At 38.9% G+C, this 22,413-nt stretch overlaps 10 protein-coding genes across 10 annotated transcripts; 5 read left to right on the forward strand and 5 right to left on the reverse strand. All coding sequences in view use genetic code 12, as the record gives it.

The window, feature by feature from the left end:
- Positions 1 to 1,990: 1,990 nt before the first annotated feature.
- VPS53 (Vps53p) lies at positions 1,991 to 4,318 on the forward strand (the record flags this gene model as incomplete). The annotated part of the gene is made up of 1 exon (XM_049323738.1): positions 1,991 to 4,318. One exon carries the CDS (start codon positions 1,991 to 1,993, stop codon positions 4,316 to 4,318), a length of 2,328 nt encoding a protein of 775 aa, XP_049180413.1.
- A 221-nt stretch (positions 4,319 to 4,539) lies between these two features.
- On the forward strand, positions 4,540 to 5,277 carry TRP1 (phosphoribosylanthranilate isomerase; the record flags this gene model as incomplete). Its single annotated transcript, XM_049323739.1, has 1 exon — positions 4,540 to 5,277. One exon carries the CDS (start codon positions 4,540 to 4,542, stop codon positions 5,275 to 5,277), a length of 738 nt encoding a protein of 245 aa, XP_049180414.1.
- A 43-nt stretch (positions 5,278 to 5,320) lies between these two features.
- CCT8 (chaperonin-containing T-complex subunit) lies at positions 5,321 to 6,952 on the reverse strand (the record flags this gene model as incomplete). Its single annotated transcript, XM_049323741.1, has 1 exon — positions 5,321 to 6,952. One exon carries the CDS (start codon positions 6,950 to 6,952, stop codon positions 5,321 to 5,323), a length of 1,632 nt encoding a protein of 543 aa, XP_049180415.1.
- A 517-nt stretch (positions 6,953 to 7,469) lies between these two features.
- Positions 7,470 to 7,840, forward strand: KGF56_002505 (uncharacterized protein; the record flags this gene model as incomplete). The annotated part of the gene is made up of 2 exons (XM_049323742.1): positions 7,470 to 7,502; positions 7,574 to 7,840. The coding sequence occupies 2 exons, from the start codon at positions 7,470 to 7,472 to the stop codon at positions 7,838 to 7,840; spliced, it is 300 nt and encodes a 99-aa protein (XP_049180416.1).
- Positions 7,841 to 8,069: 229 nt separating this feature from the next.
- Positions 8,070 to 8,447, forward strand: KGF56_002506 (cardiolipin synthase; the record flags this gene model as incomplete). Its single annotated transcript, XM_049323743.1, has 1 exon — positions 8,070 to 8,447. One exon carries the CDS (start codon positions 8,070 to 8,072, stop codon positions 8,445 to 8,447), a length of 378 nt encoding a protein of 125 aa, XP_049180417.1.
- Positions 8,448 to 11,323: 2,876 nt separating this feature from the next.
- RCA1 (Rca1p) lies at positions 11,324 to 12,712 on the forward strand (the record flags this gene model as incomplete). The annotated part of the gene is made up of 1 exon (XM_049323744.1): positions 11,324 to 12,712. The coding sequence occupies one exon, from the start codon at positions 11,324 to 11,326 to the stop codon at positions 12,710 to 12,712; it is 1,389 nt and encodes a 462-aa protein (XP_049180418.1).
- Positions 12,713 to 12,738: 26 nt separating this feature from the next.
- Positions 12,739 to 13,977, reverse strand: MVD (diphosphomevalonate decarboxylase; the record flags this gene model as incomplete). Its single annotated transcript, XM_049323745.1, has 2 exons — positions 12,739 to 13,848; positions 13,933 to 13,977. The coding sequence occupies 2 exons, from the start codon at positions 13,975 to 13,977 to the stop codon at positions 12,739 to 12,741; spliced, it is 1,155 nt and encodes a 384-aa protein (XP_049180419.1).
- Positions 13,978 to 14,355: 378 nt separating this feature from the next.
- TUP1 (chromatin-silencing transcriptional regulator) lies at positions 14,356 to 16,206 on the reverse strand (the record flags this gene model as incomplete). The annotated part of the gene is made up of 1 exon (XM_049323746.1): positions 14,356 to 16,206. One exon carries the CDS (start codon positions 16,204 to 16,206, stop codon positions 14,356 to 14,358), a length of 1,851 nt encoding a protein of 616 aa, XP_049180420.1.
- A 1,335-nt stretch (positions 16,207 to 17,541) lies between these two features.
- KGF56_002510 (uncharacterized protein) lies at positions 17,542 to 18,525 on the reverse strand (the record flags this gene model as incomplete). Its single annotated transcript, XM_049323747.1, has 1 exon — positions 17,542 to 18,525. The coding sequence occupies one exon, from the start codon at positions 18,523 to 18,525 to the stop codon at positions 17,542 to 17,544; it is 984 nt and encodes a 327-aa protein (XP_049180421.1).
- A 298-nt stretch (positions 18,526 to 18,823) lies between these two features.
- KGF56_002511 (flavoprotein) lies at positions 18,824 to 20,737 on the reverse strand (the record flags this gene model as incomplete). Its single annotated transcript, XM_049323748.1, has 1 exon — positions 18,824 to 20,737. The coding sequence occupies one exon, from the start codon at positions 20,735 to 20,737 to the stop codon at positions 18,824 to 18,826; it is 1,914 nt and encodes a 637-aa protein (XP_049180422.1).
- Positions 20,738 to 22,413: the final 1,676 nt, after the last annotated feature.

Below are 22,413 nucleotides of genomic sequence, written 5' to 3' on the forward strand. Positions count from 1 at the left end.
ATGTTTCCCTATGTTTTGCTATGTTTTGCTATCTTTTCCTTCTCCTCTGTTTTTATTACTCAACAAGGATGTCTTTTTTCTTTCCTAGAACGGCCAGTTTCAATTTTTAAACCACAAAGGAAACCATTGTCTCTTGTCTTGATATTTATTTATTTTTTTTTTTTTCCTCTCAGGGAATTTAATATTAACTGATTTGGGTAATTATCATAAATAGAGAATACTAGCTTAGGTTAAACCTTATCTCACCTTAAAAGCTAAGAAATTGAACTATAATAGTATGAATATGAAACTATGAAGCTGTGACTATGAAGCTCCGGGAAACTGGAACTTTGAAACGGGAACTTTGAAACTGGAACTTTGAAACTCCGGGAAAGGTTAAGTAGGAAATATTCGAATTCATTGGTGATTATTTGATGCCTTACCTCCGATGGACTAAAAATGCGGCTGGAATTTCCCCCACCCCAACCCCACAAATTAATTGTAACAGTAACAACACTATCGAGCAGAGCGAGATAGTGGAGCAGCACTGACTAGCTTCTATTATTATCTGCATGCTTTAGATGCTACAGACGTTATTGACACTATCGACACTATCGACACTATTGACACCATCGACACTATCGAGCAGAGCGAGATAGTGGGGCACACTAATACACTAGCTATACACTACTATATATACACTACTATATATACACTACTATATATACACTAGATACACTCCATTGTAATTGTATGGTGGCAGCTAGTGTGCCCCACTATCGAGCAGAGCGAGATAGCGTCGATATTGTTGCTACAAAGTGTTGGGGGCAGCTAGTGCCCCACTATCTCGCTCTGCTCGATAGCCTCAATAGTGCTCGATAGCCTCGATAGTGCTCGATAGCCTCGATAGTGCTCGATAGCCTCGATAGTGTTTCTACAAATTGTTGGGGGCAGCTAGTGCCGCTCTTCTCGATAGCATCGATAGTGTCAATTATATGGTAGTGTACATATGTCAAGTAATTCCTCTAATGAAAACACCCGAGTTTGATGAAAGTAGGCTCAAGAAGGCTCAAGAAGGTTTACGTAGGCTTGCGTAGGCTTACGTAGGCTTACGTAGGATCAAGTAGGCTCAAGTAGGCTCAAAATGTCAAAATATACGTTGCATCATAGTTTTGACAATTTGACAACTTGTGTCGCTGTTGGATAGTGTCTACAAAGTGCTACTCCTCTATCGAGCGACACTATCGAGCAGAGCGACACTATCGAGCAGAGCGACACTATCGAGCAGAGCGAGATAGTGTTGAAACAAGTTACCGAGTATTGCTTCACTATCTCACTCTACTGGACAGTGTCGGACGCTCTGCTCGATAGTGTTGAAACAAGTTACCGAGTATTGCTCCACTATCTCACTCTACTGGACAGTGTCGGACGCTCTGCTCGATAGTGTTGAAACAAGTTACCGAGTATGGCTCCACTATCTCGCTCTGCTCGATAGTGTCGGACGCTCTACTCAATAGTGTCGCAATTCAATCTTTACAACTACAACTTTTTTTTCTGCCAAAAAGCAGCCACATAATCCATGTTATACCATAATCATTGCTTCAATCGCAATAAACTCCCCCCTCTCTACGATGGCATCGGTAGTGTTTCTACAAAGTGTTGGGGGTATATTCAGTGCTGCTCTACTATCTCTCTTTGCTCGATAGTGTCAATACCAGCTAGTGTCAATACCAGCTAGTGTCGATACCAGCTAAGTAAGGGGCCCTACTGTTCTCGCTTGGCTCGATAGGTGTTGTCAAACGCTACCATTTGGCTTTTGGTAAAAATTTCCATCTGTGTCGCGACGATGTCCAACGTCGCGACTTTACTTGTCGCAAGATTTTTCGCGTCACTCTTTTCGTTTAAAGAAAATTCCACCAAAGGTGAATCACCTTTGGGTGTTGGTGTTTGGTGTTTTAGTGTTTTAGTGTTGGTGTTTTGGTGTTGGTGAATTGGCCTTGTGATCCCGGAAATGGACGTTTATGACTATGACCCTACTACACATTTGAGCGAGATATTTGACTCGCCAGAAATGTTAAGTCAAATACCACAAGTTTTATCACACATTAATCAGTACAAGTTACAGGTCAACAAGGATATTGCTCGACTTAAAAGCAGATACGATGCCACTACAATGTTAGATAATGACATTGAAGAGCTCACAGCTGATATACGGGATGTTAAGCAAAGCGCAAAGTCAACAAATGCAACAATAACGCGGATGACCAGCTCAATACAAAATTTGGATTGCTATAAAAAGAACTTGGTTTTGTCAATGACGGTGTTTAAACGATTGCAAATGCTCATTAATGTAAATAACAACTTGAAATCTATAATATCAACTCACAACTATAGAGAAATATACTCGAAATTGGGGGTAATGAAGGAATTGCTATCATTTTTCCAGCAGTATAAATCGATTGACAAGATCAATCAAATTCACTTGATGATTGTACATACTCAAAACAAATTGATTGATGATGTATTTATAGACTTTGAGGAGTACTTGAAGCAAGAAAAAATGGGTGAGAAACAGGAAGCAAATCTACTATATGGAGCAAGAATATTAGAATTGATCGATGTAAAATACAAGAGCAAACTACTCAATTGGTTTAATAACTTGCAATTGAGAGATTTGAAAAACATATTTAGTCAAGCCGATGATGAAGCAGGGTCAATTGAAGGAATTGGCAGGAGATTCATTTATTTCAACAAGATACTAAAACAAGTTCAACAATTGAAGATTTTTCCTCAAGAATGGCAAGTTCCGATTGGCATCATTCACGAATTTTGCAAAATAACCAAATACGACTTAACAAATACGTTACGAAGTAGAAGGTTTAATTCCGATGCTCTTATTGCAAGCTTAACCAAAACGATTGAGTTTGAAAAACAACTAAATCTGGAATTCCCTCAAGAGACTGAGTTTAATTTGTCAAAAGTGTTTGAACCATATTTGTCAATATGGGTACAAGAACAAGACAAATATTTACAAGCTAAGTTCTTGGAGTTTGCATCAACTCCGCAATTACCTGAAGAATTGATTAAGGATATCAATGCTAGTGTCCCTAATATTGCTGTGACGTCAATAGAGTTGTTCAAGTTATTTCAAAAGATTCTAACCCTGATTTTGAAGTTATCTCATGGAGAAGTATTGATACAATTGGCAAAAATGTTTAACAAATATTTATTTGAATATCTTAATAGGATATTGATGCCTGTTTTGCCTAGAAATGATGAGGATATAGTTGGAACTGAAGCTATAAAGTATTTAACTATGTTGTTGAATACTGCAGATTACATCGTGGGCAACATTGAAGAAATAAATGAGAAATTGCAATTTGTCATTCAAGAAGAGCTGAAACTGAAATTGCCAACCTTGAACAGCGATATATTCTTACAATTGGTGAATAAAAGTATATCTGCATTGCTTGTTAAATTGACAAACGACTACAAGCCCTGCTGGAGGGAATTTTTCAATATTGATTGGCAGAATATGGAGTCAGTTGGTGATCTTTCTTCTTATATGTTTGATATCAAGCAAATAACACAGGACAATCTAAAAATGATTCTTCCATTAATTATCAGAGATAGTTATGTGAGAAACTATAATGACAAATTAGTTGAACTCTTAGTCACCACCATTGCCAACAATTTGAGATTTGTTAAGCCATTAACAATAACAAGTTTAGAACAAACATTACTCGATGTCATCTCCCTTAAGGAAACGTGCTTGAAGTTTCCCGAATTTGCTAATAAGCAAAGCTCAAAATCGTATTTGAAATACGTCAATACCCATTTCCAAGAACTTGAATCTATTTTGAAAATCATTATGGTTCCCAATAAACCTATTGAAAACTATATCGAAAGTTATTTCGAGTTGATTGGAGGAAGATCAGTAAGCAATTTCATCAAGATTCTTAATCTTAAAAAGATTGATAAATCTGTGCATTATAAATACGTAGATAATTTCAAGTTGCAGTTGAGTATTGATGATGATTCTAGCGACCACCCACACCACATAAACCAGCTATTGACTAATCTTGAGGATGATGATATGAACCAACTTGGCAGTGGCAATGGCAGTGGCACCGGTGCCTCGGGAGCTATTATCGCCGCTATTCCTGGAAGACTATCTAGTCCTCCAGCATCCGGTGTCTCCTCACCAATGTTGCTACCCAAGATGAATCAATTTGAAAAGAACATTCGTGAATTGGCCATATCTGGAGAAACTCACGTTAGTAAATTAAATGAAAACTTTAGAAATTTCGGGAAATTTTTTAGAAAAGACGAACGATAATGGCAAGGGCTATTAGTTGCAGTACTCAAGACATGCTTACACAACTAGTAGTTACTCTTTGACCTTGCTTTTTATGCTAGGTTGAGGGTTGAAGAGTTGATGAACAAGAACAGTTTCAAGAGTTTTACATTTGGTAGCGAGTTCTCATGTATATTTTTTCGAGTGCGTAATGGAAACCTCATCGGCTTTTTTGTTGAAGAAGACCCCCCGTTTTCCATACGATGAGATTGATCAAGATCTGTGGAATACAAAGTATAGATGCCGCGGAAACAGCAGTGATAAACGGCGCGGATCTCTTGGGTTGTATTCTCGTCCCTAAAAGATCACGTACCGTGACGCCTGATTTAGCGAAACGAATTTCTCAGCTTGTACGCCATAAACGAAGCAAGACTATTGAACAGATACTTGAAGGTATAGCAAAGCGAGATTTTGCCAGTTCAACTGTATTGGATTATTTTGCATTTTTGCAACACGAAATTCTTCAAAATGGTCCCTTTCTTGTGGGAGTTTTTCGAAATCAACCATTTGATGAAGTGCTTCATGTAGCTAAAGAATTGAATTTGGATTTTATTCAATTACATGGTGATGAAAACAAATTAGAGTTTATCAAGGCAGGGAAAGAACACGGATTCGGAGTGATTCCAAGATACGTTATACCACAGCAGGTTGAAAAGTTGAAGTCCGATAGTGAAGAGATCATGAAGTTGGGTTCCTTAAGTATACCGCTTTTAGATTCAGATCAAGGTGGAGAGGGGAAAGTCATTGATTGGGAATACATCAATGTTAATTTGGGTTTCACAAGGTGTATTTTAGCAGGCGGATTGAATCCGGAGAATCTTGCCCAAACAGAACAAGTAAACAATGTGATTGGGTATGACGTAAGTGGTGGTGTAGAGACTAATGGTGAGAAGGATATGGTCAAAATTGCACAGTTTATTGCAAGAGGTAAAGCTATATAGGGAATGGTCCTGGTTGTGCGTATGTGTGTGTGTGTGTGTGTGTTTAATCTTCTTGATCCCAATTACCTGGTCGTGGTTGTTTTGGCATCACAGGACCACCGGCTCTTTTAGCCATTATAATTTGATCAATAGATAAAACTGTATTTGTAGCTTCAACAGCTAAATCAATAGCCGATTGTTTGGTGGCTAATATATCATAAACTCCAGTATCAGTAACTTCACCGCTATCTATATCTAATCCATATTTTAATCCATCTTCTTCCGAGTGTGCCGCGTGTAAGTTACTTAATACCTCTGAAGTATCAAATCCAGAAGTTTCTGCTAATACTCGAGGTACAACTTCAAACGCTTTTGCAAAATTTTTGATTGCCAATTGTAATAATCCAGGTGTAGTTTCACCATACTGTGTGATGCGTTTCATCAACTCTACTTCAACTGCTCCTGCACCAGGCAATAATCTATCATCCTTAAGCAACCCTTTTATTGCGCTAACTCCATCGTCTATTGTTCTTTCAATATCGTCAAGGCTATTCTGAGTTGCTCCTCTAATCACTATAGTCGCTGTTCTTGAGGATGATGAATCTTGTCTGAAAATAGTCACATTGTCGCCCCCAATTTCTTTAGTTTCTATGATATCGATATACCCCATTTCATCGGCCATTGGTGCACCTAATCTAGGCAAGGGAGTTGCTCCACACACCTGACATATTCTTCTCAAATCAAATTTCGAGGGCACTCGTAATACCAAGATATTGTATTTGTTGAGATAGTGTAATGCCAATCCGCCAACATTGGCTCCTGCAACAATCACCTTTGCGCCCGAGTCATTGATTTCTTTGCACATTTGTTCCAATTGTTGCTCTTCGCCTTTTGAGAAATCAAGCATTTCTTGTGCATTGTGGAGTAGTACCGTTCCCTTTGTCTCTGTAGTCGATATATCTATTGGACATGAATACACTACAACTTTTGAACCCTTGATATTCTTGACTGATCCTTCAGGCTCTCTTGGAAACACCATACCTTTAACTACTTGAGATTGCGATAACGAAGAGCCCATAATCTTAACAACTCTTATACTATCAACATTGAAACTCAAGGGGTTTTTGGGATTGATGGTAGTTCTTACAGCTTCAACTACTAATTTAGCAATCAAGTCCTCAACTCCATATTGCTTTGCTGCAATAACCGGTTTAATCGCCTTTAATAGATCATCGCCAAAAGACTCGATTTTGTCAACAACCAAGCTCCCTAACGTCTCCTTGACAAACTTATTGGCTAAATTGAAACCCTGGATGATGTCAGATACGTTCAAGCCCAATAATAACAATTTTTCAGCAACATTGAGAAACTCGCCAGCCAATATAATTACAAGATTGGTATTGTCGCCCATTTCAAACTCTTGCTGCTTCGAAGCCATAATTAAAATCTTCACAACAGGATGAACAATTTCCATCTCATTCAACATGGTTGCTGCGTCGTTGGTAATGAATTTCTTACCCATCTTATTCACAACAATCTTGTTTCTCCCACTTGGTCCCATTGATGTTAACAAGATAGAAGAGATTTCACGCACAGCTTCAATATTCCTTAGAATTGCACCATCTGAATTAGAATATGATGAGTAGCCGCTCTTAAACAACCCTGCATTGGGTGCCTGTGGAAGCTTCAAAGACATTTTCTAGCTTTTGGTTTAATGTAATGGAATAGGAATAGGGATACTAAGAGAAGAGAAGAGAAGAACTGAAAAAATATTGAAAAAAAAAAAATTGTAGAAGAAGAAATAACGTTTAACACGAGCAAAGGAAATTTATAAAGAGATTCCGCCAGGATGGTAGAGCAAATCAGGGGGAAGGAGGACGAAGGAGGCGCGTTAGAGGCGCGCCGTTAAGCAGAAAAATTGGGGCGTGGGGCGCGGGGGGGGGATGTAAAGGCCTTTTGAATATATAGCTTTATTTGTAAAAGAGCCAGAAAGTTTGTATGAGTTCCGGTGAATGGTATGAGATAACTGTTCAATCTCTGTTCTTAGCCAAAGTATAGCCAAACTCATTTGCATTTTGGGTTCAAGTAGTTAGTACTCTTTGTAATGAGCTCGGCATTATTCGTCAGATTATGCAAATTCAATTAAAACGGGAAAAAAAAATAGCCAAGGTTGGGGATTTTTGCAATAACTCAACCCATTTTTTTTTCATCAAATGCTTCTTTATGGTTTAGCAAGAAGGAGCAATGTTTTGTTTAGTTCATTTAAGGGGCCGGTCAAGTGTAAACCGAAACGTCTGCCAATAAGTCTAATTGTTAGGCATCGTTGGACTTCAAACCTTTCTCAACAGCAGCAGCAGCATCTGCTGGAGAGGCCATTGCAACTGCATCTGCCAGAGAAGCCATTGCAACTGCATCTGCCAGAGAAGCCATTGCAACTGCATCTGCCAGAGAAGCCATTGCAACTGCATCTGCCAGAGAAGCCATTGCAACTGCATCTGCCAGAGAAGCCATTGCAACTGCATCTGCCAGAGAAGCCATTGCAACTGCATCTGCATCTGCATCTGCCAACGACTGGACTAAGTAGACTGTTATTTGACCCATCGATATGGACTCCGCCTAATGTGCTAACATATACACGTATTATTGCTACTCCCTTTATAGGATATAATATAGTTTTTGGTAGTTCTACTTGGGCGCTTCTGTTATTCACGTATTCCTGTGTTACGGATTTCATTGATGGGTATATAGCGCGGAAGTATGATATGAAATCGGTTGTTGGATCGATAATTGACCCTTTGGCGGACAAGTTTCTAATGACTGTTTGTACCTTATCCCTAGCCTATGCACATTCCATACCACCAGTCATTGCATCAATTATCATTGGCCGTGATGTGTTGTTGAGTTTCATGTCGTTTTATTACCGATTTAAAAGCTTACCTTTGCCAAGGACATTTGATAGATTTGTAAGTATTGGACAAATCCCTACAATTAGTGTTCATCCGAACTTGTTGGGGAAATTGAACACGGCATTGCAAATGCTTTATATAGGAAGTTTGGTTTATAAGCCAATTTTGGAAGAATATATTGCTGATTCTTTTTTCAATGACTTGGGATGGATTGTTGGTGCTACAACTTTGCTCAGCGGTGCATCTTATGTTTTCAGCAAGAGTTCATGGAAATATGTGAAATAATAGGGTCGTTACATTGAATTATTAAAGCTTTGAAAAGTGGTGAATTGTGTTTCAAGTGAAGGAGAATTGAGACAAAAAAGACGATGAACACCTTTCTCGAGGTTTGTGGAGCTATATTTAGTTTCAACTGGGGATTGCAACTCGCTGATAAGGGATTGCAACTCGCTGACGTGATTAGGGACTCGACGGTTTTGTTGATAAACCTTTTTTGGTCAATGAGGAGCAAGATGTTGGTTAAACAATACTTGATGACGCGTTTCTTTTCAAAGGCTGATGATAATAGGTAATTTTGGAAATATTTGAGATGTTGGACGTTGGATGTTTTATTGATGATTTCAAGACATTCATTGATGCAAACTTGCATTGATAATGTGAGATTGAGATGTCTCCCTCTTAAGTTTGCTCTGTTTAGAAAATTGTATATTACTTGAGAATGTGTTTTGGAGTTGGGAATAGATAGAAAGTATTTGATAATCTGAAAGCATTTCTTTATGTCCCTTCGTTGGTTTGTTGGTTCTAATGAGTAAGTAGAGTAGTCTACACCAAAATGTTTCATTACGTGTTCAATGTCGGGGTCAATCTTATCCTCATACTTGTCGAAGATCTCTAAACATACAAAAGTTAGTATCGGTGTAATCAGTAGACACTATCGAGCAACACTAGCAACACTATCGAGCAAAGCGAGATAGTGTTGTAACAAGCTAGTCCACTATCGAGCAAAGCGAGATAGTGTTGTAACAAGCTACAAAGTGTTGCTCCACTATCTCGCTCTGCTCCATAGTGTCGACTAGTTCTGATAGTGTCGACTAGTTCTGCTCTATAGTGTCGACTAGCTCTGCTCGATAGTGTCTAGGTTCTGGAAAGGAAGAGGATCATACTATCAATCTGTACGCCTGTAGCATTCTTGTGATTGATAATCACGAGTGCTAGTGCTAGGGTAAAGTTCATTATACACGGGTCTAGGGGATTGTCAAATAAGTGAATACTGATGTTTGATGGAATTTGATCAGTTTTTTGACAACCAAAATGATTCAGATGTTGGCTGCGACGCTATCGAGTAGAGCATCCGACACTATCGAGGAGAGCTAGTCGACACTATCGAGCAAAGCGAGATAGTGGAGCAACACATTGTAGCTTGTTTCAACACTATCGAGCAAAGCGAGATAGTGTTGCTCGATAGTGTTGCTCGATAGTGTTGCTCGATAGTGTTGCTCGATTTTGTAGCTTGTTATTGTAATTATGTATATAGAAGAAATGTAGAAGAGGTGAGGAAGTGTAGAAGAGGTGAAGAAGAGGTGAAGAGGTGAAGAAGTGTAAAAGAGGTGAAGAAGTGTGTAGAGAAAAGTGTATAGAGAGCATATAGAAACATAGAAACATAGAAGGCATAGAAACCATATAGAAACCATATAAATGGGAGATTTATTGTATAATGAAATCCAGATACAATAAAAAAAGAGTTTTGTGCTGTTCAGTAATGAGTGTTTGTTGTTAAGAAGCTATTTTTGCCAGATACTTGGAAAGGTCCATCTGGGTATGGGTCCGAGGGGTAGGTTGAAGGAGTTACTTATAAAGCTGAGTCTGTTTCAAAGTGGGCTACAATGCTATACAATGTCTAGTATGTATAGGTCTGAGGGCAGCTAGTCAGTGCTCATTGAACAACATTATCGAGCAACACTATCGAGCAACACTATCGAGCAACACTATCGAGCAACACTATCGAGCAACACTATCGAGCAACACTATTGAGCAAAGCGAGATAGTGTTGTAACAAGCTACAAAGTGTTGCTCCACTATTGAGCGACACTATCTAGCAGACCAAGATAATGTTGTAACAAGTTACCGAGTATTGCTGCACTATCTCGCTCTGCTCGATAGTGTCTACAAATCTAGCATACCTGAATGGAACTTGACTGTTCTAGAATGGGAGCTGTTAGTATAGAGACTCACTTCAATAGACAAATTGTTATGATTGCTCCTTCCTCAAGAAACAAGCTTGATCTATTGTTTGTTTAATTTCTGGTTTTATTGTTCTATATTGTTTAAAAAGTCATTACGACAGGGTAATCGGCACCTACTAGACATTATCGAGCAGAGCAAGATAGTGTCTATTAAGTGTTGCTCGGTGTAGCAATTGTTGCTCCACTATCTCGCTCTGCTTGATAGTGTCGATAGTGTTGCTCGATAGTGTCGATAGTGTTGCTCGATAGTGTCGATAGTGTCGATGGTGACAATAGTGTCGCTATTTGATAGTGAAATTTCGCATCAAAGGAAAAACGTGTCTCGCTTTTTTCTACTAATACACACGTGCAGCGTTAAACTTTTCCTAATCAAGTAATAATTGTATATTTTTCCATTAATAATGCATCCTTCTCTAAATAGTAATCTCACCATATGTCCATATGTGTAACTTAACTTATTCCGAAAACCGTTAACAGCTAATAAAAACTGTTAGATTTCACAAGTTGGTGGGTATACAAACCCATTCCGTTAATCACAAATCACCATTTACCAATTCCTCCTTCATTTACAAACCCTGCACTTTCATAATTAGCCACCCTAGCCACATAAATAAAAACGTTATTTGTTCTCTCTCTCCGGAAAAAAAGAAATAAAAATAAAAAAATAAAAAAAATAAAAAAAAAATAAAAAAATTGATGGAAAGGTATATACCATAGAATCTTTTTGAAATAAAAGCTAGTCAACTTTGCACCTCAAAGGTAAGTAAAGAACTTAGATATAGGCATATTTTCATTATTAAAGCTATTGCAACTTATTTTTTTTTTTTCCCCCACAACTGTTGGCTTGTTTTTTGGTTATCTTTCTTGACGCTCAATACTTTTACTATTGTACATAGAGCGATGCTGACAAATTACCAGATGATCTTTAACCATCCACAGACTGCCTTACCGGAACGTGACCCGGTGCCATTACAACAAACAGAAGAGAATTCTTGTCACAATCCGCTCAATGTAATGCCGGTAACCAGCGAAATATCAGAGAATAGTGGCAATTTCACTTATAATCAAATGAATCACATTGATCTACCTCAAGCTCAGTTATCCCATGGTATTCAAAGCCAACTAAGTCTCAATAACCAAAATACTGCTCATTCAAGCTTGTCTCCTCAACAGCAACAACCACAGTCATCCTCACACTCACTAACACAAGCTCAAGTGCACAACGGTGAAAACTCGGCTCAAGAACAAATCGTTTCTATGAAGTTAGAACAAGCAACAGATGATGTCTACCTGGAACGTGTAAAATCTAGCATCAATCTTAACCATGTTCCTTTGGATGTGCCATTTGATATTTCCTCATACCCAATTACAAACCCTCCTATATTTGACTCAACTTACATGTTACCATATTCTAATGATGGTGTTCCACGCAAAAGAAGAATTTCTATCTCAAATGGACAAATTGGCCAAATAATGAACCATGAAGCATTTTTTGATGATTTCGATAATTCTTTGGATGATGAGTTATTTAGAAAGTTTAATAACTATGAATTAAACAGGCCAGGCACTAGTTTTAATAGTACAAATGACAGTGATGAGAATCGTAGTACAGGTTCCATGCATCAGTCTAGTGGCAGCGTTCCTCCTTCGGCACAGCAATTGCCACTACAGCCACAACCAGAACCACAACCGCAATATCATAGTCAGCTACTACATCCACCACCTCAACAACAGCAGCAGCAGCAACAACAACTACAACAGCAGCAGCAGCAGCAACAGCAACAGCAACAACAACAACAACAACAACAACAGCAACAACAACAACAATACCAATTTCAACAACAGCTACATACTCAACCTCTCCTGCATCCCCCGGAGAATCAGCAACAGCAACAGCAGAGTCAGTTACATACCCATCATCCCCAGACGATCTCCAGAGCCAATGCACCACCACCACCGCAAGTTGCAGGAGTTCCCCCGCCAAACCATCAACTAATCTACAATAATGAAATCATATACAACCCCAATAATGGGCCAATAACAGGCACTGCAGCTTGGAAGAAAGAACGATTACTCGAAAGAAACAGAATAGCTGCATCAAAATGTAGACAACGTAAGAAAAATGCCCAGCTTTTATTACAAGATAATGTCAATAGGATGGAAAAAGATTTGAATAGTAAGAATGAGAAAATACAGGCACTAGAGGAATTATTTAAGCATTTTAAAAAGAATATCGCAAGTTATTTGGAAAAAGACGTGGGTGAGAGAGACGATAGATTGTTGAGAGAATTGATAAATTTTGTATAGGTATTGGAAGAAAACTTTTGTTTGTACTAATTGTTGGTAGAGGTGGCTAATTTAGGCAATCCGGACTCATTGATTAAGGACTCCTCTGTAGACTGAGGTCCTTCACCTATAGTAGTCAAGATAACTCTAGAAACGCCCTTTATTTCATCTTCATTATTGCCATGTTGAAATTTTTTATGATTCCATCCATCAACACTACCAAAATATTTGTACATTGCACCTAATACTTTTTCCTCGTCTTTTTCATCATAATAAATGACAGCATTTGGACCAGCATCAAAAGTATAAGCAGCAATAACCTCACCAGCATCACTATTGATTCTCTCAACAACCTTGATGATTTTTTTGCTCGTATCGTTTAAGTAAAAAATCGGTGGATACGTATCTAAACAAGTTGCATGAAATTGATTCGAATCACGCATAGTCAATTCTGCAAATTTTGCAAAATCTTTATCTAAAATAGCTTGTTTCATTTCTTCAAACCTTTTAGGAACAACGTTTTCAATTCTGTGCTGGAATAAATCAGATGTTGCTACTGTAGCTTGCATTCCGGTTGTTGAAGATGTATCCTTCTTATCATCACTAACTACAAGAATCATTGCCTTCATGCTTGGCCAATGTGACAATGGGGCAATTTCGATAGCTTTTGAATCAGATCCGTCTACTTGCGAACCCATTTCCCAAGCTACAAACCCACCGAAAAGTGACCTGCATGCCGATCCTGAACCTTTTCTTGCAATTTTAGACAATTCTGAATTCGTTTGTTGTAGATTGAAGAGCTTAGCAATTGCGAAAATCAACGCGGCAAATCCTGCTGCCGAGGATGCTAATCCTGCTGCCGTAGGGAAATTGTTCTCGGAAACAATGTGTAATTTGTAATCTGACAATTTCGGTAATGAATCATCTTTTTCTTCGTCTTGTTTCCGCAATTGGCGTAAATCTGCTAAACAAGCTTGAGTCCTTGGTGTATTGAGGTTCTCCAATTTGCCATTGAGCCATAGCTGATCCTCTTTAAACGATGGCGACGCTGAAGCTGTTGTTAATGTACGCAAATCATCTTGCGATAAAGTTACTGATATGCTTGAATTCGTGGGCAAATTTAAAGACTTATCTCTTTTGCCCCAATACTTCAAAGTCTAGATAAATTGTGTTAGTACAAAATTGAGAAAAACAACCAAATGAAAACAAACCCAAGAGAGTAGGTGAATATAATTTCATACAGCAATGTTGACGGGAGCTGTCACCGATGCTTGGTAAATGCTCATTACAGATATTTATGATTCGAGATGAGATGAGATGAGATGTGCCACGTCTATAAAGTTTTTTTTCTCTTCTTGTTCAACTCGCAATGGAAAATTATACGAGCTTGAAAAAGTAAGCGTAATCGAGATTAACACCAGGTTTGACGTACGGTTCCTCCTTTGGTTCTCTCTCTCTCTCTCTCTCTCTCTCTCTCTCTCTCTCTCTCTCTCTCTGCATTGATGCTTCGGGGTTTGGTTTGGTTTGGTTTGGTTTTTTCTTGTCTTTTTCAATAAAACTACAACACTAATACTAATATTACTTTACTAATACACAAGTTCCTATTCTTTTTCCAATTCTCTTTTTTTATCTTTTTCATATCCCTACTTCTACTCCAACTCTCTTTATTTCAATGCTTTTTTAGTCCATTTCCAAATTCTTGCTTTACAATCACCAGATCCAGTTGCAAAAATGCACTCTGTATCTTTGAAATCGCTTGACACTGAAACACTTATAACTGAATTACGATGTCCCTGCAACATTAACAATGGATTACCCGAAGCTTGATCCCAAAATATAACACCACGATCTTTTGACCCAGATAATAGATACTCATTATTTGGGGTACAGCATACAGACAAAACGAAATCTTTATGTCCGATATATGTTGCTTCACAATTTGAGTTCTTATCTGATTTACCTTCGAGATTCCATAACTTAACAGTTCTATCCAATGATCCCGATGCAATTTGGTTACCTTTGTTTGAGAAAGCAACTGAATAAACTGAATCTTCATGGCCGTTGCCATTCTCATTTCCTGAATCTAACCTCTCAACTAAAAATCCTGTTGTCGAATCCCAAACTCTAACTGTACGGTCTAATGACCCAGCAGCAATCAACTTTCCATCTGGTGATACAGCAACTGTTGTAACACCATCTTCAATACTTAATGTTAACGAACATTGAGAAGACCTTAAACTCCAAATTCTAACTGATCTATCTCCAGAACCAGAAACCAAACGGTCACCGTTGGGGAAGAAATCAAGTGAATAAATATCTTGTTCGTGTCCTCTAAGCACTTTGATTATTCTCCTTGTAGCTAAATCCCAAATTCGGATCAATTTATCCTCGGCACCGGTTGCTAACAATTTACCATCTGGGGAAAAACAAACTGATCTAATGTATAAATCACCATTCTGGGTTGGTGCGTCTTCTTCTCTAGTCTCGGGTGAAGAAACTTCATCTACCAACTTGGCAACCAACTCACCAGTCTCGACATTAAACACTTGAGTTGTTTTATTAGAACCAGTAGCAATAAATTTTCCATCTTTGGAGAATCTAACACAACAAACAACTGAAGAATGGTCCAAAGAATGAATCAACTCAACATCCAAATCACGAGCAAAAGCAGGGTTATATAATACATAGTAGTCTAGGTTTTGTTTTTTGAAATCTGGATTGGCCTTAGCAACATCTAAATCGGATAAATAAGGAGGTATTTCCTTAACATGGTTAGCTTTTTGTGCTGGGCTTACAATATATTGAGATTTGTCAATAATTATCAATCCATTATTAGCTGGTGGTGCAGCTGAAGTAGCTGGAGACTGAGCAATAGCACTAGGCTGTTGCTGTTGAACCGGTTGCGGTTGCGATTGCGGTTGTGGTTGTGGTGGAGAAGTTGCTACTGGTGGCTGTGATGGCTGTGATGGCTGTGATGGCTGTTGTTGTTGTGGTGGTTGCAGTTGTTGTTGTTGCTGCTGAACTGGTTGTTGCTGGAGCGGGATCGGAGTTTGGTGTGGTTGTTGTTGCTGTTGCTGTGGTTGTTGCAGTGGTTGTTGAATGGGTGGCACTTGCTGGTGGACAGGTTGTATCTGAGGTGGAGACTGTTGTTGGACAGTTTGAGCTTGTTGTTGAGCTTGTTGAGCTTGTTGAGCTTGTTGTTGAGCTTGTTGTTGAGCTTGTTGATGCTGATAGCCATTCTTCATCTGTCTATCTCTATTTTCCAACTCTGTTTTCAATCTCAATATCTCCTCTTCATATGCTTCTTTAATCTTTCTATGAGCTATTTCCAACTCATAAACAGTTTGTCTAATTTGTTGCAACTCAGTGTTCTGTTGCGAGTACTTCAAATGGTAATCATCTTCAATCTTTTTGAAACTGGTAGCCTCTGTTAAAGCATAATCAAACTCCGTCTTTATAGCATCCAATAACTCGTTCAAACGAGTTTGATGAGTTCTCTGGTTATAAACAGACATTGGCGAAAAAAAGCGTGCGTACAAACAAAATGTCACGAAATGCGGCTGACCAGGGTACGAAATAGAAAGCTAGCTTGGTGAAGTTCTGGTAAGGTTGAATTTAACCGCAGCAGGAGGGGCAGGACACACTTATGGGGGGGCGGGGCGGCGGCAGTTACCCTATACTCTTTCAATAACTAAAACGTTTCGTTGAGGTTTTTTTGTTGAATGTGTTTTTTTTTTTTTTCTTTTGGCTTTTTTTCTCCTTCAAGGTTTCGCTGGGCTCGCGGAACACTAGCCGAGCCAGAGACGACGACCTTCTAGAGACTAGACGAGTGAAACGAGTCTAGTCGATAGAGAGAATAAAGAGAAGAGAGAGTAGTTAGAGTGTAGAGAGAAGAGAGAGTAGTTAGACTGTAGAGAGGCTAGGTAGAGTAGTTTGAGTGTAGATAGAATAGTGGGCAAAGATGGTACTAAGAAGAAGCTGTTTTACGTATTGTTTAGAATCAATAGTTGGATAAGTTTACACGGGGGTTCCTTTTCTCATGAGCCGATTGGTTCTCGAGCAAGTCAGAAGCAAGTACTAAACAACAAGTAGGTAGTAAATATGCAAATACTCATTCCCGCTCTTTTACTTCCTGCTACAATCAGTGTTGTTCTTCCCCTGCTTGAGTACGACACTAGTTCGCTTCGCTCGCTAGTGGAGCACACTGTTGGGGGATGGTTTTATGTTGATACAATCTATAGAATAATAGAATAATAAGTCACAAATGAATCCTACGAGTGTCTGTACTCATCTATCTCGCTTTACTCAATAGTTTGTCAATAGTGTTTAGATGTTGATGTGTGTGTGTGTGTGTTTGGGTCTACACCCCCTGTTTTCTGGAAAGAACACCCCCTGTCTTACACCCCCTATAGAAATTTGGCCTTCCATGTTCACCACAAAAGTAAAATTCAAAACAAGGAAAAACGTTTTAAATATGCCACGTCACGTGTCTTACAAAAAAGAGGAAATTGCGACATCCTTCAAAATGACAATAAATGACAGACACTAAATGACAGATTGAAAATGATACACGATAAGCGCAGACAGTAAACCGTAGATGCCACGACAATAACGACATTGTCGCCTCTTTAACTAACCACAGTCAATATCATCTACATTTACTAAATAGATACTTACATCTTTAGAATATTGGAGTAATTATATAGAAGTAAAAGGTACAAATGAGGTCCTACAAGTGTCGCTAGTCGGTGGCAGCTATAAAGTATTGCTCCACTATCTAGCGAAGCGAGCTAGTGTCGCTAGTCGGTGGCAGCTATAAAGTATCGCTTCGCTCGATAGCGATGTCGACATCAAATGATTTTCACCAACCAGCTGGTGAATTTGTCTACCATCTCGTTGGTAACGTCGTGTCCCACGCCATCTTGAATAAAGACTTCAGTCAGATCATTGGTGTTCATATAAGAATCGCACCACACGCTACTCAATTTCTTAGGAACCAATTGATCTTCTGCACCAAACGCAGCATACATCTTGATTTCGTTCATGGGGAAATTCTCAAAAATCTCTTCATCTTGTTGAGATAGGTATTTGTGCAAGTGTTCTGGATACTTGTGCTTTTCCTCTTTGGTCAAGTTTAACTCATCATAAGTATAGTAAAACCACTTTTTATCGTAATCCTCACTTTCAAGTGAATTTTGCTTTAATCGGTTGATCAACAAACTAGACAAATCAACACAACCAACCACTGGGTTGATTATATGCACTAATCCCGGGTATTCATTAACAAATCTGAATACAGTATGAGCTCCAAGTGAATAGCCACTCAAAATATTTCTGAATCGGAAATTCCAATGTTGATTTTGTTGTTTAAATTCACCTGTCAATAAACTTTCTAAATCAAGATAACTCGGTAAGAAATCCATAATAAGCTTCAAGTCGGCAACATTACCCATTATGCTGCTAAACATATCCAACGCATGTAAATCGTTTCCTTTGATCCAATCTTGATTACGTGCCTTGTTGATCATTCTCGACCCATGATTTCGTAAATCAAAAGTAACACAAATTAATGGCTCTACAGAAGCTTTCGAGCTTTTGGTGTAGTATTGGTCTAAGATGGTATACGCTAACGCCTCGGTGTATTTGTGGTCACCACCTCGCTGGTGTATCAAGTAGAGAACATTGATAGGAATATCGTCAACATTTGTTGGAGAATTATCAAACGATTCAATATAGGAGCGTAATGTTTCTGTATTGTAAACATAAGTATTGATTCCTCCTATCAAATACTCTACCTTGGAGAACGCTTGGGGGTCATGGTCAAATACCTTCATTTCTTAAAGCCAATTGATAAAGAAGAACGTGGGGATATAAAATGGGGATATAAAATGGTGATGTAAAATTGGACACAATTTTTCAAATAATATTGGGGCTACCAAATTCCGTTACTACTTTTCATCCACTACTTTCCGCTACCTATCAAAGATAGCAGTTGCCTTACCAATAAAATCGAAATACAATACAATAAATGAACAAGCAGTCCAAGCGAGACGCAGTGGTCTATTACAACATCTTTTGTAGAAGTACAATTAGGGATTAGTCTGGTAATTAATTGGAAATAATACAAACATCTCACCTTTTTATTTTGTTCACAAGTGGACCTTCACTTTCATCATCATCATCTTCTTCTTCTTCTTCTTCTTCTTCTTCTTCTTCTTCTTCTTCTTCATCTTCATCTTCTTCTTCCTCATCGTCATCATCTTCTTCCTCTGCGCCTTCATCAACATTATTTTCATCGTTTTCGTTTTCTCCGTCTTCTTCCTCCACTTCATCCTCTTTTGTAGTAGGTGGCCCCAACTTCTGACACACAAAATCAACAACTTCTCGCCAAGACCTCATACCGCCCATTGCAATATTTCCATCCATATCAACAAATTTCTCCACAGGTTTTAGTATACTCATATTGGGATAAGTTTCTTGTAATTGGGTCAATTGTCTCTTTGTTATTGGATGGGAATACATTGAACTTGTTAATGCTAGTGCAGATATAATTGGTTTTGGTGCTGTTATGCTATTGGAAATCACTGTTGTGTCCTTCTTCACTTCACCTGGCATGGTATTAAACTGTTGTTGCAATTGTGGCTTCGAGCTCTGGGTTTCTGTATAATGGATTTGAGGCACTGGCCAAACTCTTAATAAATCAGTCAATAAATTGTCTGATAACCCGGTTATTAATTTGGCCATCGTATTTGCTGATAACGGAGCTAGTAATAACACATCCGTCCATCTTTGTAAATCATAAACTAAACTGTATTGTTGTAGATGCTGCAAAAGGTACGGTTTTTTTAATGGTAAATTCCCCGTGGTGACCGCTTGATTGTAGATTTTTTGAAAAGGTGAAGTAAGGAAATACTTCCATCCATCGTCACTAAACCATACTTTCACCCCCATCTCATCAAATTTATGAAGCTTTTCCAGTAGAATGTACTCAGCTGATTTTGTAAGAATTACTTGAATCTCCAACTTATCCTTCGTGTAGAGCTCAAACAATTTACCAATCAATAAGAAAACGTTCTTGTGGATAGAGATACAGCCAGTAACGCCAATTAGAAGGTGTAACTTGTTGTCTTCAGGAGCCAATCTCAAGCTTGGTAAATTCTCTTCGGTGCTGTTAGTCGATTGACGCGCAGATCCAATAAACTTTTTATCGTCAACTTGAAGATATCTTAATGAGTTTATTCGACTAGGGTGGGGCATACTTGGTTGCTGTTGTTGTTGTGATGGTTGTGATGGTTGCTGTTGTTGCTGTTGTTGCTGTTGTTGTTGTTGTTGTTGTTGTTGTTGTTGTTGTTGTTGTTGTTGTTGTTGTTGCTGTGGTGGTGGTGGTTGTTGTGGTGGTATTTGTTGTTGTGGTGGTATTTGTTGTTGTTGTTGTTGTTGTTGTTGCTGTGGTGGTGGTGGTTGTTGTGGCGGTTGTTGTTGTTGCTCTTGCTGGAAAGAGGAACTTTGCAAATAGGCGGCTATTGGTGTTGACGAGCTTGACTGGGTAGGCGAAGCAACTGATAATCCCCTTGAAGACATTGTTGATGGATAATAAGATGAAGAAATAACAGCAAATTCTTCACCTTGATTATTTGGTCCAAGGCCATGATTTGTAGGACTGATATTGTCTAAAGACACGAAATGGGGATGCTGGTTCTCGTTATCAGAATTAGCCGCACTATTTGTTCCGTTACTCTTACTAGCATCATTACCCTGTGTATTCACAGCTGACGATTGCGACAAACACGATTTCAAATTCAAATCTGGTTTAACAACTAGTTTCTTAGCTGAGGAAGGGGCCGAGACAGAAGCAGAAGTAGAAGCAGCGGTAGCGGTAGCTGATTTTGAATTTGTTTCCGGCAGCAGCGTGGTATTCACCAAATCGCTATTTTTCAATTGTGATGGTTTAGTTGGTACTGGTGATTGTAAGAAACTGGCAACTGCATTATCAGTATCGCACTGTGACGGTTTAACCTTGACTGTAATCAGATCAGCATTAGACATGATAGTGACAGGCGGGGAGGGCGGGAGCGTTGTGTTCCAACCTTATTTGCACCTATAATTGAAGTTTTATGGTGAATAACAAAAGTTTATTTACTATTTTTCTTTACTAAAAGGCTTAATCTGAGCCGTCGCGTTAAAGAAAATATTTTCTTTGAAAACCAAAGCCGTGCTATCAACAACACTATCGACGACACTATCGATGACACTATCGAGCGAAGCGAGATAGTGGAGAAACACTTTGTAGCAAGGAGTAAGTAGTAAATAATAAGTAGTGATAAGCTTTACTCGAGGATGGCGGCTAAGATATTTTATTATTCAAGCAACTTGACGTTGGTGCAAAATCTGTCGTATCGACACTACTATCGAGCGAAGCGAGATAGTGGAGAAAGACTTTGTAGAAACAGTATCTCCCTTTGCTCAATAGTGTCTACTACTTGTGTGGAAACAGTGTCTAGCTAGTTAATTGATGAAGCATTAGCTTCTGGTATATTAGGGGCAAGTACACTTGGAGATGATATGTCACGTGATTTATGCTTACTAATATTCCGCTATCGAGCGAAGCGAGACTATCGAGCGAAGCGATGTAGTAGAGAAACACTTCGTAGCAAGATAGTCAGTGGTACTCTACTATCGGGCAAACCGAAATGGTGTCTACTCAATAATGTCACTAGTCAGTGGTGCTCCACTATCAAGCAGAGCAAATGGTGTTTACTCAATAGTGTCACTAGTCAGTGGTGCTCCGCTATCTCGCTCTGCTCGATAGTGTCACTCAATAGTGTCACTAGTAAGTGGTGCTCCATTATCAAGCAGAGCAAACGGTGTCACTAGTCAGTGGTGCTCCACTATCTCGCTCTGCTCGATAGCGTCGTCGATAGTGTCGTTGATAGTGTCTACTCAATGGTACTCACGTGACCTATACATTACAAATATTCCGTTATTCCAAATCAGGAAAATAATCCTTAATTACCATTTCTATTGGTTTTACTAACAAGCTAAAAAGTGTTACTCCACAATCTCTAGTAAATGATGTACCACTATCGAGCGAAGCGAGATAGTGTTGTGGATAGAGTCCAATAAGTGGTGCACCACTATCGAGCGAAGCGAGATAGTGTTGTGGATAGTGTCGTCAATAGTGTCTAATAAGTGGTGCACCACTATCGAGCGAAGCGAGATAGTGTTGTGGATAGTGTCGTCAATAGTGTCTAATAAGTGGTGCTCCACTATCTCGCTTCGCTCGATAGTGTTGTGGATAGTGTCGTCAATAGTGTCTAATAAGTGGTGCACCACTATCGAGCGAAGCGAGATAGTGTTGTGGATAGTGTCGTCAATAGTGTCTAATAAGTGGTGCACCACTATCGAGCGAAGCGAGATAGTGTTGTGGATAGTGTCGTCAATAGTGTCTAATAAGTGGTGCTCCACTATCTCGCTTCGCTCGATAGTGTTGTGGATAGTGTCGTCAATAGTGTCTAATAAGTGGTGCTCCACTATCTCGCTTCGCTCGATAGTGTCGTCGATAGTGTCGTCGATAGTGCTAATGCATATGCTAATATCCCCACATATGCTACCTTCCATATTTTTACAAATAATCCGCGGTTCCAAATTAGGAAAAATATTCTTAATTATCATTTCTTTTGGTTTTACCAACAAGTTAAAAAGTGTTGCTCTACAATCTCTAG

The sequence above is a fragment of the Candida oxycetoniae genome (assembly GCF_023343755.2).
Source record: "Candida oxycetoniae strain CBS 10844 chromosome Unknown scaffold50, whole genome shotgun sequence".
NCBI classification, from domain to species: domain Eukaryota; kingdom Fungi; phylum Ascomycota; class Pichiomycetes; order Serinales; family Debaryomycetaceae; genus Lodderomyces; species Lodderomyces oxycetoniae.